This window comes from Tachysurus vachellii, chromosome 26 (genome assembly GCF_030014155.1).
Source record: "Tachysurus vachellii isolate PV-2020 chromosome 26, HZAU_Pvac_v1, whole genome shotgun sequence".
In the NCBI taxonomy this organism is placed as follows: Eukaryota; Metazoa; Chordata; class Actinopteri; order Siluriformes; family Bagridae; genus Tachysurus; species Tachysurus vachellii.
In genome coordinates, this window is record NC_083485.1 from 14,594,350 (window position 1) to 14,613,643 (window position 19,294).

Sequence of the window (19,294 nt, forward strand, 5' to 3'; positions counted from 1 at the left end):
TTGAATATCAGCATCGGCTCGTTTAAAGCAATTTGAAACAATTTAATCATCCAGAAACTTTGAAAAAATACAGACTAGAAAACAGGAATTTCTATCAGTTCAGCTTTAAGGACAAGAGCGAGTGATGAAGCAGTGATTGTGAAGGAATAACGTCGTTATATCATGATATAAACATGGTAGGACGCATGTACAGTAAATGAACCTCAGCCACTTCTACCAGCATGATACACAATACGCTTGTGCTTTTTTCATCGTATCATTAAAGCAAATTTTTTTCTTTAGGCTTTTATTTCTTTATGTTTTAATGTTTTTTCCTGCAAACCAGATTGTGTTTTTAGAGCAAACAAGTTACACAAGCTCATTATTTATTTATTTATTTGGAAATCTGTGCTGCGATCTGAGAGACATTTCTGTAATGGACCAAGGAACGGCTCCCTGGGAATAATTCAGTGTGTGAGTGGTTCATTAGGGAGGATTTTATTGCAGAGTCTTTGTATTAAAAGTGGTGTGGATTTCAGACTTAAGAACAAAAACAAAACTAAATGAAAACTGTTAATGCACAAGTTCAGCACGGTCATTTAGGCGCTTCTGGTCGTTTAGAACGTCCGTGAATCGAGAGATTTTAACTCCTGATATTCTTGCGCATGGTACCGGGCAGATTATATGTAGCAAGCTTTAAAAATAATGCTACAAACGATCGACACAGAAAAAAATCTCCAGAAAAATTAAACAAAAAAAAGTAAAAAGTTTATTAATAAAGAAACACCTCCTTACAAAAAAACTACAGACCATTCTGTTTTTTAATTTGTTAAGTAACAACAATGTGTTTTAATGTTTATTATTAATCCTTAGTATGTATCGTTACCATAGAAACTATAAAAAAAATTAAAACAGAGTGTTTTAAGAACTGAGAATTCAGCAGCACTGTGATATGAAGCGGTTTAATTCTGTTTGCGAAGGCACGCGTTAGCACACGTTATTTACTTTCGTTCTAAATCGCCGTCTCATGTTTTTGGAGTCCACTCAGGCGTGTCTCGTCCCATCAATCCTCTTCACTCACTACACAAACTTTATGAAGTCATTAATATCACTTATAATCACTGCTTTATAGCAAGTACGGCCGTGACAGCCTCGTCAGCAGGAATCAATCATCGCTAATCGTCCTGTCGTCTGTAAAACTATGATGTATTCTTGCAATCATCTCACTCTTCCTCACTAGAGATGATGATGATGATGATGATGATGATGATGATGATGATGATGATCTGCCTTCAGAAATTCGTGCTTTATTTTCAAATCTCGCAGGTTTCCAGCAAAGCAAAAACTTACACTACATGCTTCCTACAGTATGTTCTTGTTGCCAGTGCGTCCTCTGATCATATAATCCCACATCATCAAACCTCCCAGCTTTGCCTTAAAGTGTATTTTTTCCAGGAGAAATGGGCGAAAATGTCAGGATCTGGAGGTGTAAAGCTAAAACAGACACATCCCAACAGTTAGAACTGAAGACAGTTGAGGTTCTACTAAGCAGATGAAACTGAGTGAAACGTTCATTCCTAAAAACGATTTATTAATTATTTGGGCTTCATAGAAAGTGTTTAAAAAACAAAAGGTTTTTTTTAAAAAACCTTTACATGATTTGGAGAATGAAACATCGGGCTGTAGGTGTTTTAATTAGTTGAATTAATTAATTTAATTAGTTTTATTGATATTGAAATTTGATGGATTTGCTTGTGTGTGTGTGTGTGTGTGTGTTGTTGGATGTTATTTGTTAAACTCAAACGTGCTTGCATCTGTTAGTCTTGGCCAGGACGCTCTTGTAAAAGAGATTTTTAAACTCAATGTGCTTCTATCCTGGTAAAATAAAGGTTAATATATATATATATATATATATATATATATATATATATATATATATATATATATATATATATATATATATATATTTATATATGGAAAGTTTACAAAGGGTTGGAAAGGTTACACATTTCTAAAGTTTAGAAATAATAATTAAATAATTTTACAAAATAATTTTTATTTTGTATTTTGCAGTTAAATGTGATAATATGATGTAATTAATCTAGAAATGAAAAATAATAAAGACTAATCCATATATTTATAATAATGTTTCTACATAAAATAATAAATAAAGAAGAAGATAGAACCTTGATATACAAGGTTCTATGGTGTATATTATCTGAAATTACGTCCATTTTTATTATTCCTAAAATAGCACTTGATCCTGCGCACCCTATTATTTATCCTCAGACGTTTAGCTGTTGAACAGGAGACACCATGAGGTAATGATGAGGAAACTGAGATAATCAAATCGCAGTATGTACCTTTCTTGTGAATAGTGTCGCATTAATGCCTCATCGTTCAACAAACCTGATTCATTTTAAAGTTAAGAACTGAGACATGGTTCGTTTTAAGTCAGACTCACATGTGTAACTCTGACGTGCGTGATTATTTATTTAATATTGCGCAACTTAAATGTGACTCAAATGGTAACAATTGCAAATTTCTGTTGCAGGCTGTTGTAGGAATAGTAAAGTGGATATATACAGTACTTATGTGCTTATATGTATCCTGGGCACGTTCTCTCTCTCTGTCTCTCTCTCTCTCTCTCTCTCTCTCGCTCTCTCTCTCTCTGTCTCTCTCTCACTCTCTCTCTCTCTCTCTCTCTCTCTCACTCTCTCTCTCTCTCTCTCTCTCTCTCTCTCTCTCTCTCACTCTCTCTCTCTCTCTCTGTCTCTCTCTCACTCTCTCTCTCTCTCTCTCTCTCTCTCACTCTCTCTCTCTCTCTCTGTCTCTCTCTCTCTCTCTCTCTCTCTCTCTCTCTCTCTCTCTCGTATTATCCTGGCCTATTTGATAATGCACCTAACCTGCGACTTTTAATGCTGCACCACGCTAAGCCTAAGATCAATTTCTTCTCCTGCACAAATACACACACACACACACACACACACATACACACACACACACACACACACCACACACACACACACACACACACAACAGGGCGATACACTTTCCAATTCACCCTCTTCTGTGAGGAGCTAAGTGAAGCCCAAATTCCCATCGATTCCCATTCCAGTGCTTTAATATCACCCCAGCATAGATTTAGCTTCTCACCACTGACATAAAGAAAGAAACAAGCTCTTTAAAAATGGATATTCTTTATAATCTCCTGTTATTTTGAGCTCCGGATGCTGCTCTTATCGTTCTGCGCTCTGTATCACCACCACCATGACCATCACTACCAGCATGTCCTAATGACAATAAATCCATAAACGCCTTAACAGCTCTTCAGCTGATCAGCTTCTCTGATTTCTTCCGGACGAATGCATGTGAAATGAAAGAGAGTAAAAACTGACTCCTGAACAATGGTCTAGTCTGAAGGGACCCATATCAGATGCTGGAATGACTTCATTAAACCTTGAAGGATTATAAACTGAAATGCACTGTAATTACCTTTGGGGTTGATTATAATTATTATTAGCGTTGTTCATATTATTTTGTGCTTAATTGCGTTCCTGGTGTTTAAGTCTTTGGAGACACACTGAGGTCTGTCTGCGAGTTTCAGCTCTTTGGAAATAAACCGAAACGATACTGACGTATACTGATACCGGTGCGATATACAAACGATCGTTTCATTGGTTCATTAACGAACAGTAATTCGTATGGTTTAGCGAGTTAACATTTAAATTTTAAATATAATAAACAAAAAAGTCAACACATTTACTATATAACTACTACTACTGTACAACGCAGGATTATACCATGGTTTCCATGGAGCGAGGTGGCGTAGGCGCCCCTGCCAATCATCACTAATTAATAAAGAAGAAGAAGCTTTTATTTTGTCTCTACGTAACAGTACAGTGAAATTCTTTCTTCACATATCCAGACATAATACAGCACCAGTGGAGCAGAGAGGGTTAAGGGCCTTGCTCAAGGGCCCAACAGTGGCAGCTTGGCAGTGCTGGGGCTTGAACTCCAATCATCCAATCAACAACCCAGAGAATTAACCTCTTGAGCCACTACTTCCCCAAGAGCAGTGATTAAGAGCAGTTGCTATAGAAATAAGATGTAAGTCGCTCTGGATAATGGCGTCTGCTAAATGCTGTAAATGCAATGAAATGAATGAAATGGAAATGATACATTAATGCATTAATATTAGAAAAAAAAAGAAGAATTTATAGCACAGTGACATTCTTGTCTTTGCATATCTCAGATGGTTAGGATTGTTATTATACAGTGCTCCTGGAGCTGAGAAGGTTAAGGGTCTGACAGTGGCAGCTTGAACCCCTGACCTTCTGATCAGTAACCCACAGACTTAACCATTTAACCCACAGACCGCTAACCTAGTGCTCAGTGTCACACAGATGAAGATGTTCAGGTTCCTCTCACAGTTTCTTCCTCATATCATCTCAGGGAGTTTTTCCTCACCACCGTCACCCCTGGCTTGCTTTTTAGGGATGAATCTAAATATAACAGTAACATTTTAAACTTTAGAATTCCTATATTGAAATTTTTTTGTAAAGCGGCTTTGTGACAATGTTTATTGTTAAAAATGCTCTAAAGATGAAATCAAACTGAATTGAATTGAAAAAAAAATAATGCACACCTTCTGACCAATCAGGTCTCACTCTCACTCTCACACTTATCCGAACTACCTCGGGTCACGGGGAGCCTGTGCCTATCTCAGGCGTCATCGGGCATCAAGGCAGGATACACCCTGGACGGAGTGCCAACCCATCGCAGGGCACACACACACACACACACACACATTCATTCACTCATGCAATCACACACTACGGACAATTTTCCAGAGATGCCAATCAACCTACCATGCATGTCTTTGGACCGGGGGAGGAAACCGGAGTACCCGGAGGAAACCCCGAGGCACGGGGTGAACATGCAAACTCCACACACACAAGGCGGAGGCGGGAATCAAACCCCCAACCCTGGAGGTGTGAGGCGAACGTGCTAACCACTAAGCCCTGTAAATTCCACCAGCCCTGTATATATGTTCCACCGATAATCTAATCCTGAGAATACTCCTTAAGACTTTTATTCTAAACTCGTCCTGGCTTTTTTGGCTACGCCGTGTCGCAAAGCTTCAAGTTACAGTTTTACCGATGCACTGACACTGAAGACTCCTTCCTTATGTTCGTTAAACATCTCCTTAGAGAAAACTTTGACCGTATCATCACATTTTTTGGCATGTCCATCATACAAATCTCTATGAACGAGCTGTTACTATAGAAACGTGAACCTCTCCTGTACAGCACTCTTTATAAAACAGCCCATCAGAATTCAGCCCATTGGTGCATGTTAATGATCCTGGGCTTTATAAGTAAGCATGTGATGAGTGTTTCAGCAGAACTGAGTCTGATGAGTGGTGCATGTGCAGTAAGTGTCCACTGATGTCTATACATTCCAGTTCTTCTCCAACCACTTAGCATCTCAGCTATTATTAGCTTTATCTGAGTCAGGAGCCTCTTAGTGGAATGATATGGTGTCATTATATAACGGTAGCGACGTCATGCAGATGGTGTTTGGTCCACCTTATGAGCTGAATGTGTCACTTCTGCTTTAATCCATTCATGTGACGAGTCTGAAGGATTTATGTGACGAGTCTGAAGTATTCATGTGATGAGTCTGAAGGATTTATGTGATGAGTCTGAAGTATTCATGTGATGAGTCTGAAGGATTTATGTGATGAGTCTGAAGTATTCATGTGATGAGTCTGAAGGATTTATGTGATGAGTCTGAAGTATTCATGTGATGAGTCTGAAGGATTCATGTGAGGAGTCTGAAGGATTCATGTGACGGGTCTGAAGGATTCATGTGATGAGTCTGAAGGATTCATGTGACGGGTCTGAAGGATTCATGTGACGGGTCTGAAGGATTCATGTGATGAGTCTGAAGGATTCATGTGAGGAGTCTGAAGGATTCATGTGACGGGTCTGAAGGATTCATGTGATGAGTCTGAAGGATTCATGTGACGGGTCTGAAGGATTCATGTGACGGGTCTGAAGTATTCATGTGATGAGTCTGAAGGATTCATGTGACAGGTCTGAAGTTAAAAAAACAATGTTATTGGGAACGTTTTTGCTGGAGAAATAACGTACGTGGTAACGTGAGAGAATTTCCCTCAGTTGCACTGAGATTTCAGGTCAATGCATGACGGGAAACAGCAAAGGAAAGCTGCCACTTTTCCAGCACTTACACAAAGAGATGGCCAAGTAAGGTAACAAAAAGCCACTTTACCTCCCTCTGCGATTCCACTACAGAAAGCCAGACACTGATTTAGGAGCACTTTCGTTCTTTAGTGCTGGAAATAATTCAAATAAACGCTTATATCATCCAGCACACGAAAACTTGTCTGCGTTATCGAACAAAAGCTTGAGTTTCAGACTCCAGAGTGAATACACGATGTTTCTGGGAGATTGGCTCAAGATCTGATGTGGTCTGATTTCTCTTTTTTCCCTCCGGGTTGACTAAGAAAACCGGATATGAATAAAGCTATTGGCCTGCAGTAAGAGGAGGGATGGGTTCTCATGTAGAGGCCGGTTCCTCTCAAGGGCACCATCACCTCTGGCTCATTCATTAGGGATCTACATCTACGTCTACATCTGTAAAGCCTCATCGATCACGGTTCTTCTTTTTTAGGAAGCAATCAAAGCTTTCAAAACATTTTCTGTAATTATTTGTTTTTTTCTGTCACGTAACGTATTTAGGCTTGAGAATTTACAATACTTGAAAGATTGTACTTGAAAGACATTCTGGTATCGTTCAGTTCTACATAGAAGGTTTAAGGCTTCAGAGAAGAGAGAAGAAACCAGAGAAGTATTTGTACCCAAAAGAGTTAAAAAATTAAGGTTCCAGGAGGATCTTGAAGCGTTTAATGTACATTTACATTTACATTTACGGCATTTAGCAGACACCCTTATCCAGAGTGACTTACAACTGAGCAACTGAGGGTTAAGGGCCTTGCTCAGGGGCCCAGCAGTGGCAGCTTGGTGGACCTGGGGTTCGAACCCATGACCTTCCGTTTAATTCGCAGTGATGCCATTTTCGGTTCTCCAGAGAAAATAGTTCAGTAAATAGTTCTTACAACCTTCATTCTTAGTGACGAAGAAAATTTTTAGGGTCCAGAAAAACCTGTTTCCACTAAAAAGAGCCTTTTGTGCAATGGAATTGTTCCCTGGAGGTTAAAGGTTCTTCTTCGACCCATTTGTTGTCGGGTTCAACAAAGCTCTAGAGAACAACAAGACAAAACTTTCAGTGTTTTTCGTACTCACCTGATTTTGCATTAACTCAACGTTTTTCCGACTGCAGCTGATCAGTCGAGGTTCACATTAACAGATTTATTAACATTTATGCACTTTGTGTAGCAACTCCACATTTTAACGTCAGTATACGCTAATTACACTAATTAATGAATTATCACTTAAATAAACAAAAAGGGCTGTCTTATATTTTGAAAAAAAAAAAAAAAAAAACAATTAAAAACTCAACATGGACTGATTTGCCCCTTTTCCACCGAGGCAGTTTGAGTGCTGGTTCGGAGCCTAATTTAGAACCAGTTCTTTCTTTCTCGACAGCCAAAGCACCGGCTCTGAACCAGGAAAAGTGGTTCTTAAGTAGCACCAAAACGTTGCTGGTCTAGACTTAAGAACCGCTTGTGGGCGGGGCTGTGGGCGGGGCTACTGTTAGCACATTTGATAATGTACCTTAAGTATACTAATGTTTAATACACTTTTACTTTACCGCGATTTGATACATTATCAGCACACATGATAGTAAGTAGCTACATGCTAAGGCTAACTTTTTTTTTTAAGGCTAACGTGTTAATGATAAAATAACGTTATGTATTTTCTCGATAACAACTTCCGTTTATACAGATTACATGGAGCTGCACGTACACGTCGGATTCGCCGCGTTTGGATGTTAATGTAGGTTCACAAAGTCATGAGCATTAACAGTAAAGCAACATCCGCCATTGATGTGTTTGTGTTTGCCGCTGCTGCGCTAACGTTGCTGGCACACGTGACACGTATACAGTGAGGTCAGACTCGGCTCTGTGACGGCTCTCTAGCCGGTGGAAAGACAAACCGGTTCTTAGAAGGTTCACCAGTGGAACAACTTTGAACCAGCACCGTCACTAGCTCTGAACCAGCACCCGGTTCTTTTTGGTGGAAAAGGGGTAATTGACAGCTATTTTGAACTCTCATTAATATTAACTGCTGACCTGGAAACTCTGCCCCTTTTCCTTGCTGAAAAGTGCAGCCATGGAGAAAGAGAATGAGTTTGTTTGAGTTTATTAATAAAATCCATTTTACCGAGTTACTTCACAGCCTCTAAAGACAAGTTCTGCTACGGCAACAAACCAAACAGCTGACGTATCCACCTCTTTATTCTTTATCTGCGCAAACAGAACAGAGACTTTACCCCAATGTTCTTCGTCAGCAAAAAACCAAGCTGTCTGCTGTTCCCATTTCCTTTAACAGCCCCCCATCCTTTCACCTCTTCTCTCATCTCTCCCTCCGTCCTCCATTCTCCTGTTCTCTTCTCTCAGCCAGAGCGCCGTTTCTTTACACCTGAATCATGCATGACCTTTTAGCTCTCAGCACATTTTCCTGCTCTATCAGAGAAAGCCTTTTTTCACTCTTCCGCTTCTCTTATGTTCTCCTGTACTGTACTGTACTCTTCCTTCTACTCTTCTACTCTCTACCTTCTATCATTGAGGCAAAAAAGCTAAATATTTCTTGTAAGATTCTACGCAGAACCATTAATGCATTAACACCCAAGAACATGTTGAGTTAGGAAAATTTAGAACCTTTACTGATGTCTCTCTATCAAGTTCCAAGCAGAACCTTTTTTTAGACATAAAGAACCGTAATTAGGGGGCACAGTGGCTTAGTAGTTAGCACGTTCGCCTCACACCTCCAGGGTTGTGGGTTCAATTCCCGCCTCCGCCTTGTGTGTGTGGAGTTTGCATGTTCTCCCCGTGCCTCGGGGGTTTCCTCCGGGTACTCCGGTTTCCTCCCCCGGTCCAAAGACATGCATGGTAGGTTGATTGGCATCTCTGGAAAATCGTCCGTAGTGTGTGATTGTGTGAGTGAATGAGAGAGTGTGTGTGTGCCCTGTGATGGGTTGGCACTCCGTCCAGGGTGTATCCTGCCTTGATGCCCGATGAGGCCTGAGATAGGCACAGGCTCCCCGTGACCCGAGGTAGTTCGGATAAGCGGTAGAAAATGAGTGAGTGAGTGAGAACCATAATTATTTGGTAAATTCTCAAAGCACATTTCTCCGAAGGACCCTTAAAGAATGTTGAAGATCCAAGAACTATTCAGCTACCGTTTAAACTCCTCACAGCTTCTAGGTATCAGGATTTTTAAGTTATTTGGTTGTGTCTCTTTATTAATACTTAAAGATGTGTCTCTATCAGAAAAGGTTCCATGTAGAAACCTTTTTTGGACAAGTGGCCCTTCAAAGCTCTAATAAAAAACTTCTTTTTAAGATATCTTAAGAATAAATGTACCGGGAAGAACCCATAAGGGTTTTTTTACACTGATGCCATAGAAGCATTTTTTTGGTTCTCCAAAGAACCTTTCAGTAAAATGTTCCTAGGGACTCTTACTTCTCCAATGGACCATTAAAGAATGTTGAAGTGCCAAGAAGAACCAATCAGCTGTGTTTTAAACCCATTACAACTTCTAGGTATCAGAATTTTTTTGGTCGTATCTCTTTGAAACGTCTTTCATTATCAGACGGGGTTCCAATTTTGAAAGAACCTCCCCATTTAAATGTGCATGCTCTACATAAGAAAGATGAGCCAACTTTAGGATTTTTGGAGATTAAGAACTCTTAATTATCCAGTGGATTCCTAAAGAACCTTTGAAGAACCAAGAAGAACTATGCTTTGCTCAACACCTGACAGGTTTTAAGTATCAAACAGAAAATAATGAGTGTTTGCTGCAAGCTTAGGAACAAAATGGTTCTTTAAGGACTCATTACACAAGAAACGATCATTAGCTTCCTAAAAAGGTTCCTGACTTTCTAAGGTTCTTGATTTCTTGGAGTTTTTAGGTAAAACCGTGTGTGTGTGTGTGTGTGTGTGTGTGTGTGTGTGTGTGTGTGTGTGTGTGTGAAATGAAAGCAGTGTAATAACAATTATTACTCTCTAAAGATCGTCGTTCCCTGAGATTTTTAGAGAGTTCCAGAGGTTTTGGGGGTGGCTGCTCTTATGCGTCTCTGTATATCGTTAGTGTTTAGCGTGCAGGTCAATGGTGCCGCTCTCGTCTCGTTATGTGTTTGCTGTCTCGTGAGTGAGTTCGATCGTATGTGACATTGCAGGAAGGTGTCGCGCTTACACGCATGCATTCAGGATGACTAATGTGCAAAGTTTTGGAGTAGAAAAAAAAAATCTGGAAAAAAAAGAGAAAAAAGCTTTAAGGCTTATGATGGAGCAACAAGGTTACGTTCGATCGCTGGCTCGATGGATGTATCAATTTGTCCTGAAATGCTGTTAGGGGATACGTGTGTTGTTGTTGTGGAGGAACATAAACTGTAGTTAACTGATGGATTTAGATTCGCTTATTTGCTTTGCAGCATAGCAGCGTTGAAGAAACAAACACTATAACGATATAAAATGCATATAAAAAAGATTGTTGCCATGGTAGCTGTAACTTTGCTTCATCACATCATTCTGTCTTTGAGTTTTATTATTTACATTTAAAGTTTGATTTAAATTTCCATTCAATTTCCATGTAATATCTTCCTAGATTACCCACAATGCCCTGTTGTTAGTGGTGCAGCGGGATTTCAGACTTTTTTCCTCTCTACCTAATGAGAGTGATGCGGCAGAGTTTTAGCCTTTAAGTCTAGATTAGCTTCTAAACTTTAATGCTAACTGTTTAATGCTAAGCCAATTCTCTGCTCTAACTGTCTCAGAGCTGTGTTGCATTCTGGGATTCTGAGCTAGCAACAATAAGCAAACACATTAGCTTTAACATCGCATAACACGTCTGTTAGCATAAACATTTTTATATTTGTGTGTGTTTCTCAAAGTTTTTCAGACGTTTGTGTGAGGACGTGTGTGGCTAATTACCAACTCAGTGCTAGCTTGTGTCTATACAACCGCTTGAAAATCACCAGTTTATTCCTCATTCATTGCTCTCCATAAATATCTCCTTAACTCCACTTTCAGAAAACGCAGTTCCTCTTTTTCCTGCCTGTGAATTCAGTATGCTTCGCTCATCAGCTCCATAAAACACTGTTTGTTTTGAAGGGCGTTTAGCGAAATGAGCCATAAACCTGCACGATGTAGTCATCTCTTGACAAACTCATTTACCCTCGAAAGGTTTATTTTATACTTCTATCTAAATGATTGATGGCATTTCAGAAGTTCTGACCACTAGCGTGTGCTTCATCATACTGTATGATTCTAAACTCCAGAGAGATGCTTCAGGCCACCTGAAAACAAAGAGTCATCTGAGAGTCATCTGAGAATCATAGGAGAGTCATCTGAGTCATCTTCAAACGTTCAAACGATTCCATGCTGTGATGTTCTTTGTAGTTTATTATATATATATATATATATATATATATATATATATATATATATATATATATATATATAAGTATATCTGAAAGTATAATAAATACTATATATATATATATATATAGTATTTATTATACTTTCAGAAATATTGGTACATGATCATTTTAAAAGGTTAATTTAGTTTCATTTGATTCCTTTATTTGTTTATTTTTTCATTTTCATGTTTAAATACACATGATTCATTTATTTTCAGAATAAGTTTTAAGTTTATTTTACACATTTATTTATTTATTTATTTATTTATTTATTTATTTATAGCTCTTTTCACATTATTTATTTATTTGTTTGTTTGTTTGTTTATTTTCCCCATGTTATTAATCCTATGTAATTAATGTTCTTCTGTCGTACGTCTGTAGGTCGTGTGGTTTTATTAATCTCATATTCACATGTTCACTTTTAAGACCTGTAGATCACTCATAATCAAATCACCTGAATTTTGCATCCATGATCCTAATGAGAACTTCATATAAATCAGCAAAGAGTTATTTTTATCCCGGTCATTATTTCCTGACTCAGCGCTGGTTCCTCCGAAATCCAGAGCAAACGAGTGAAGGGCACAGAATAGAGCCTAAGGCATTTTGGATCATGAGGAACGAGAGGACGTGGTGACGAGCGGATGCTCCTCACCAAGACGTTTCGGAAATAAAAGCCAGGAACGGAAACGGCTAATGGTCGGTTTGGTCGGTCTGCCCTCGGCTTTGCGAAACGTGAATCCTGCAAAGTGCTTTGTGATTGAATCACTACACAGCCAGCCTTAATGGACAATTATTAGCTTATTGTTGTGTGACATCATTAAACTGACAAGTACTGCATGCTGTAATTTTACAATCAATATCAATTCATTTCCAGACAGAACGATTTGTTGACAGATTTTAAAATTTTCCAGTTGGTGGAAAGATGCTACGATTGCAGTTGTTGATTCAGTCAGTTGTGATGTGATGGGATGGGAATTGATCCAGGTTTGACTCACAAAACCAAAGATGAACTAATATTACAGTCTTTTACAGGAAAATCCAAATCCAAGTTCCAGGATCCAGGATTTTGGTTTAACACCGGTCTAATTGGTCCAGTAATGGATCACTGCAGGGTTTTACAGGTTACACAGCTTTTACTATATACTTAGTCTTATTTTCCAAGGTGTCGGATGTCGGATGTCACATTTTTAAATCCTGATTTAAAGGATTGAAGAATCGTAGATGGGTTCAGCATCAGTGCTTTCTTACACATGGAAACAAATGGCTTTCATGGCTGAAATGATTGATTCTCTATCTAAGATATACAGCATGCAAGTTTGTGTCCATCAACAGAGCTGCTGTAGTAATTCGATCAGGAGACTTCCTTTAGATGGAGTGATGGATAGAGGAATGGGTGAATGGATGGAGGGATAAATGGATGGATGGAGGGATGCATGGAGGGATAAAGGGACGAATGGGCAGATGGATGGAGGGATGGCGTACGTTGCTGATTGGACTGGTCTAGTGTGATTGGATAGTTGACGCACACCTGATATCCCAAATGTCTTAATCCTTCTGCAGACCTCGTCTACATTCCTATGCAAATTAGGAGCGCAGAGTCAACTTGACCTTGTCTGTTTTGACTGCTTATAAAAAATGAAGTATATATGATAGCCTTTTTTTTTTCTTCACCTTTTTAGTCTAACTTGTTTCCAACATATTAACATGTATTTTGCAAAAAAATTTGTAATATTTGGTATAATAAACCTCATTAATATGCAAAAATATCTCATTTTTTAGTAAAAAAAAAAAGAAATTTTGAATTATTTTCACTATAGTGGCACAAACGTTAATGCACAATTACAGGCTGGTGTATTTCAAAACCAGGGGATTGTTTTGAAACCATTTTGACCATTTTTAATGTTAGCAAATGATAAAACCTGTTTTTTCCAGGCCAAATTGACTTGAATGCTTATAAATCAAAATGTTTGTGCGTGTGTGTGTGTGTGTGTGTGTGTGTGTGTGTGTATCATCATTTCGGTAGATCATATTTTGCCAGGCAAAGGCATATCAAAAGTGTGAAATATTTACAAATATGTAGCTTTTTTTTTTCTGGAGGCCTAATGAAATGCAATGCCCTATTTGTGTTTGTGTTTGTGTGTGTGTGTGTGCATGTGGTGTGGGAGTGTGTGTTTTGGGTGCGTGTGTTAGTGGACATGTATGTTCATTGCGCTGAAAAGGGCAAAAGTGTAACCTATTGCCCCGCTAAACGTGGCCAGGTCAAGTTGGCCCTGGAGGACTTGAGGAGGAAAGTATTGACTTTACGAACACATCAGTTCAACGATAATAGACAAAATTAATTTTACTTGCAAAGTTCATAATTTGGAACACTCACTCATTTTCTACCGCTTATCCGAACTACCTCGGGTCACAGGGAGCCTGTGCCTATCTCAGGCGTCATCGGGCATCAAGGCAGGATACACCCTGGATGGAGTGCCAACCCATCACAGGGCACACACACACACACTCTCATTCACTCACGCAATCACACACTACGGACAATTTTCCAGAGATGCCAATCAACCTACCATGCATGTCTTTGGACCGGGGGAGGAAACCGGAGTACCGGGAGGAAACCCCCGAGGCACGGGGAGAACATGCAAACACACACACAAGGCGGAGGCGGGAATCGAACCCGAGGTGTGAGGCGAACGTGCTAACCACTAAGCCACCGTGCCCCCCAATTTGTCCCCTAAAATTTCAGGCAAATATGTGGAAGGAAACCCAAGTTATGACACATTAAACTTTCCATCCGGGTCAGATTGACTCGAGGTCTGCAGAAGGTTTAATGCACACTACAGACTTTGAACTCTAGTGTCTAGTGTATAAATGTCGGATGGGGCCGAATCGTCTCAAATGGAAATTATGACAAACGATGACAAATGACGCCTGTAACACAATACGTCATATGTTAGTCGTCTCATTCGCCGAAGTGTCGTCGGCCATCTTGAATCCAGTGTCAGTGTCTGGTAGCTTCGCCCCTCTTCCTCTACATCACAAATCTATGAGTGTTGAGTGCATGAAGTGTCCAACATTCGCACTTGTGTTTATCACTTGATCCAGGAACATGAAGTGCACTTCTTTTAATTGTAGTTATTGGGACGCAGCTTCTGTGTTATTAATGTGTTATGTTAATAAATGTTATTTATTTAATTTGTCAGTTTTCCTCGTGCAGACAGATTTACACACACACACACACACACACACACATGATCTCTGGACAGTTATATGTAAGAGTTATATGAATGAATGTTGTGTGTGTACGCTCCACTTCTCTTGCTCACTTGGAAGCAGACACATTCACATAAACACACAGCTCCTTATTCTCCTTGTGACGTCTTATAAAACTGTCGTGTTGCACTTGTTTGTAAAAATGCCTGCTTTTGGCCTGAGCAGGATTTATTCTGGGCGAGCTTTCCTGAAGCAGCTCGTCTCCCCCGCTGTGCTCCAGCAGCCAAGCAAACCGAGGGGAATCGGCTCCAGGGAGGAAAATGCTATAAATGACTACAGCGCGGCCTTTAGACGAGACTTATGAGGACTTCGGCATGCTGATGCCTTTAGAATTGTTTGGAGTCCACAGTTGCTTGTTTTCTTGTTTTCTGGCTTCTGAATACCAGAAAAGAATCTTTATACATAACAACCAGTATATTCAGTACGATCCCGTATACATCACTGACAACACAATGACTGAATCATTCATTCTTTCATTCATTTTCTACCGCTTATCCGAACTACCTCGGGTCACGGGGAGCCTGTTCCTATCTCAGGCGTGTGTGTTTCTGTGTGTGTGTTTTAATATATGTGTGTTTGTGTGTGTTTCTGTGTGCGTGTGTGCGTTTCTGTGTGCGTGTGTATGTTTCTGTGTGTGTGTTTTAATATATGTGTGTTTGTGTGTGTTTCTGTGTGCGTGTGTGTGTTTCTGTGTGTGTGTTTTAATATATGTGTGTTTGTGTGTGTTTCTGTGTGCGAGTGTGTGTTTCTGTGTGTGTGTTTTAATATATGTGTGTTTGTGTGTATTTCTGTGTGCGTGTGTGTGTTTCTGTGTGTGTGTTTTCATATATGTGTGTTTGTGTGTGTTTCTGTGTGTGTGTGTTTCTGTGTGTGTGTTTTAATATATGTGTGTTTGTGTGTATTTCTGTGTGCATGTGTGTTTCTGTGTGTGTGTTTTCATATATGTGTTTGTGTGTGTTTCTGTGTGCGTGTGTGTGTTTCTGTGTGTGTGTTTTAATATATGTGTGTTTGTGTGTTTCTGTGTGTGTGTTTTAATATATGTATGTTTGTGTGTGTTTCTGTGTGTGTATATTTTCCATCTGATAGTGTTTCAAGGATTGATCAGTGTGTAATATCTAATCACGTGGAGTGAGGTGTGTGTGTTTGTGTTTTAATGTGTGTTTGTTTGTGGCTTGATACAGTATATGTGTGTTTTAATGTGTGTTTGAGTTTGTGTGTTTTAATGTGTTTTAGTGTGTGTATTCTTGTGTGTGTGTGTGTGTGCTTGTTCACACTAATGTTATAGCGTATAACTCCTCCACAGTGGATGAGTCTGTTGACTCTCGGACATGCTGTAAATGTTTCATTAAACCTTCCTGGCTTCTGACCTTTTTGAAGCTGCTGCACTCTGAGCATGTGGTGCGCAACAAATGGAATACTGAGAAGTGCCACTGAGGCGTAAACAAGCAGTGCAGCAATGTCCCACTATTCCCAGAAAGAGCCAGGTGGCAATCTGTAGCCTGATCTGTTATGTTAGCTAATGATAGTGTGACAGAGACAGAGGGAGGGTGGGGGTAAGTTTAGGGGTAGGTGGGGGATCACAGGTCAAATCATTTGGAAAGACTTTAACATAAGTTCACGCTGACTGACGTCCATCACAAACACGGCTTCACCTGCTATAATTAGCACTTGATCACTTTAGTGGTGTTTGTTTGCCGAGGTTCGGTGTGTGTGTTTAGTGTGTGCTTCGAGGTTTAGAGTGTGTTTTGTGTGTGCTGTGAGGTTCAGAGTGTGTTTATTGTGTGTGCTGTGAGGTTCAGAGTGTGTTTAGTGTGTGTGCTGCAAGGTTTAGAGTGTGTTTAGTGTGTGTGCTGCGAGGTTTAGAGTGTGTTTAGTGTGTGTGCTGTGAGGTTCAGAGTGTGTTTTGCGTGTGTGCTGTGAGGTTCAGAGTGTGTTTAGTATGTGCTGTGAGGTTCAGAGTGTGTTTAGTGTGTGTGCTGCGAGGTTTAGAGTGTGTTTAGTGTATGTGCTGCGAGGTTTAGAGTGTGTTTAGTGTGTGTGCTGCGAGGTTTAGAGTGTGTTTAGTGTGTGTGCTGTGAGGTTCAGAGTGTGTTTTGCGTGTGTGCTGTGAGGTTCAGAGTGCGTTTAGTATGTGCTGTGAGGTTCAGAGTGTGTTTAGTGTGTGTGCTGCGAGGTTTAGAGTGTGTTTAGTGTATGTGCTGCGAGGTTTAGAGTGTGTTTAGTGTGTGTGCTGCGAGGTTTAGAGTGTGTTTAGTGTGTGTGCTGCGAGGTTTAGAGTGTGTTTAGTGTGTGTGCTGCGAGGTTTAGAGTGTGTTTAGTGTGTGTGAGCGTCTGTTTACACACACTGTTATGAGTTCAAGCCTACTTAATTATTTTAATCATATTATTTTGTTATTTGTTATTTTCCTCAGATGCTGGAGCCTAAACTGGATGAACAGTGTGATCTGGGTGCTCAGTGGCGCCCCTCAGAGGACGAGCACTCGCTCGGCAGCCCGTCTGATGCCCCGGGGACCACAGGCACCTCGGGTAGCTCTCCTCTGGACGAGACACGGCACCTTGTACCTCCTACGCCTCCACCATCCACCGAGGGCAGCCTGAGTGACATCTGGAGGGTGGACAGAGAAGAGGAAGAGGAAAAAAAGAACCCCCTGGAAGAAGAAGAAGAAGAAGAAGAAGAAGAGGAGGAAGGCTCCCACGGCGCTGAAGCAGATGAGGTCGAGGAGAAGAACGAGAAATATGAGGATTACGACACCAACCCTCCGGCCTCCTCTTCCTCGTCCTTCATCATCCCAGAGTTACGCCTGGACCGCTCTTTCAGCACCGACGCTCTGTCCTCGACAGCCACTGATGAAGAAGACGAGGATGAGGACGAAGACGAGGACGAGGAGGATGAAGATGAGGAAGACAGCGATGATAACTACTTGGAGCCTACTAAGAGGAGGAGCATGGTTGAGGCAAGTTCGTGTGAGAAACACGGAGGCTCTGGAGGTCTGAGCGTCCAGAACTCGCTACGCAGACGCACACACAGCGAGGGAAGCCTCCTGCAGGACCCACGGACCACCTGCTTCACCTCAGACAACGCCATTAACCGCCTTGAGGTCAACACCGCGAGTAAGGGGGGCTGGACGCTTCCTTCACCCAAAACCCTGAAGAAGGAGCTGACCAAGAACGGAGGCTCCATGCACCAGCTCTGCATGCTGTTCTCCGGCAGGAAGGTGAGCTGCTCCTTTTTAAATATATGTCTTCACACCAGAACACTACATTCTCTGTTCCTAAACATGTCTCTGCGACGTGCAACATCATGACAGCTTATAACCTCATGTCATAATCACATCATTCAAGGTCCTGTGTAATGCATTCAGCTCACAGTAACAGCACACCCTCCGTTATAATGACCCTTTATTACGTTTTTGGTCAGAAACGTGACACTACAGAAGACATATTCGTGATAATCAGTGTGATGATGCCACCTAGTGGTCACTTCTGTAAAATAAACACAGGCGCCCAGAAAATAGATTTTGAAGCACTTTGTTTCCAGCAATAAGAGCAGAATATAAATGCAGTATTAATGATAACGAGTATCATTGCGTATATATCATGCTTACAGTATGAGTATATGGTGTTATTTTACATTTATGTTAATAACAAACACATTTGAGATAACAAACACATTTGAAAATAAAAATAAAAATAAAAAATACAAATAAATAAATAAATAAATAAATAGTTTAAAAAATATATATATTTGTAATGTACATAAAATGCCTAAATTTCATAATTTAGAGTTAAATAGAAGGCACAAATTGTAAAATTTGGAAAAATTATATATATATATATATATATATATATATATATATATATATATATATATATATATATATATATATATATATATATATATATATATTATAAAAAAAATTCATATGTAAAATGGATTAATTCCAAATGTCCAAAGTCTCATCATCAAGGTATCAGTATTCTGTATAAACCATAATAATACTGAATACTCAATATCTGGTGACATTGTAAATAAGAACCTTATTATTGTTATACTTGTTATACAGCAGTGACGTCATCTCCCACAGTCTAGTATTCCCCAGTCTATGCTCAGGGTTTTTAGGCAGCTGTATGTTTCCGTCTCACCCACTAGAGGGCGCTGTTTGTGTGCTCTTCGTTTACTGGTGAAACTCGATCAAGAATCTGCAACGAGAATTTTCCCCGTGTGCACGTGACTACCAGCTAAATGTAGTGCATGTGTATGGAATCGAGTGCAAAAGTTTGTACCCCCCTTTGGCTTTTGAAGTGGAATAACAATAGACACTATTTTCATTTCGATTGCTAGGAGACATCGGAAAGATCTTTAGAGGCAACTAATGAAATAATAAAACCGTCTTAACATATTAGTCTTATATAT

At 39.9% G+C, this 19,294-nt stretch overlaps 1 protein-coding gene across 1 annotated transcript in view; it reads left to right on the top strand.

The window, feature by feature from the left end:
- rgs3a (regulator of G protein signaling 3a) overlaps positions 1-19,294 on the top strand; it is a 119,184-nt gene that overhangs the window by 62,588 nt on the left and 37,302 nt on the right. The window contains exon 11 of the mRNA XM_060862369.1: positions 17,292-18,095. Coding sequence (XP_060718352.1) covers positions 17,292-18,095 — 804 coding nt within the window. The remainder of the gene's footprint in view (positions 1-17,291; positions 18,096-19,294) is intronic.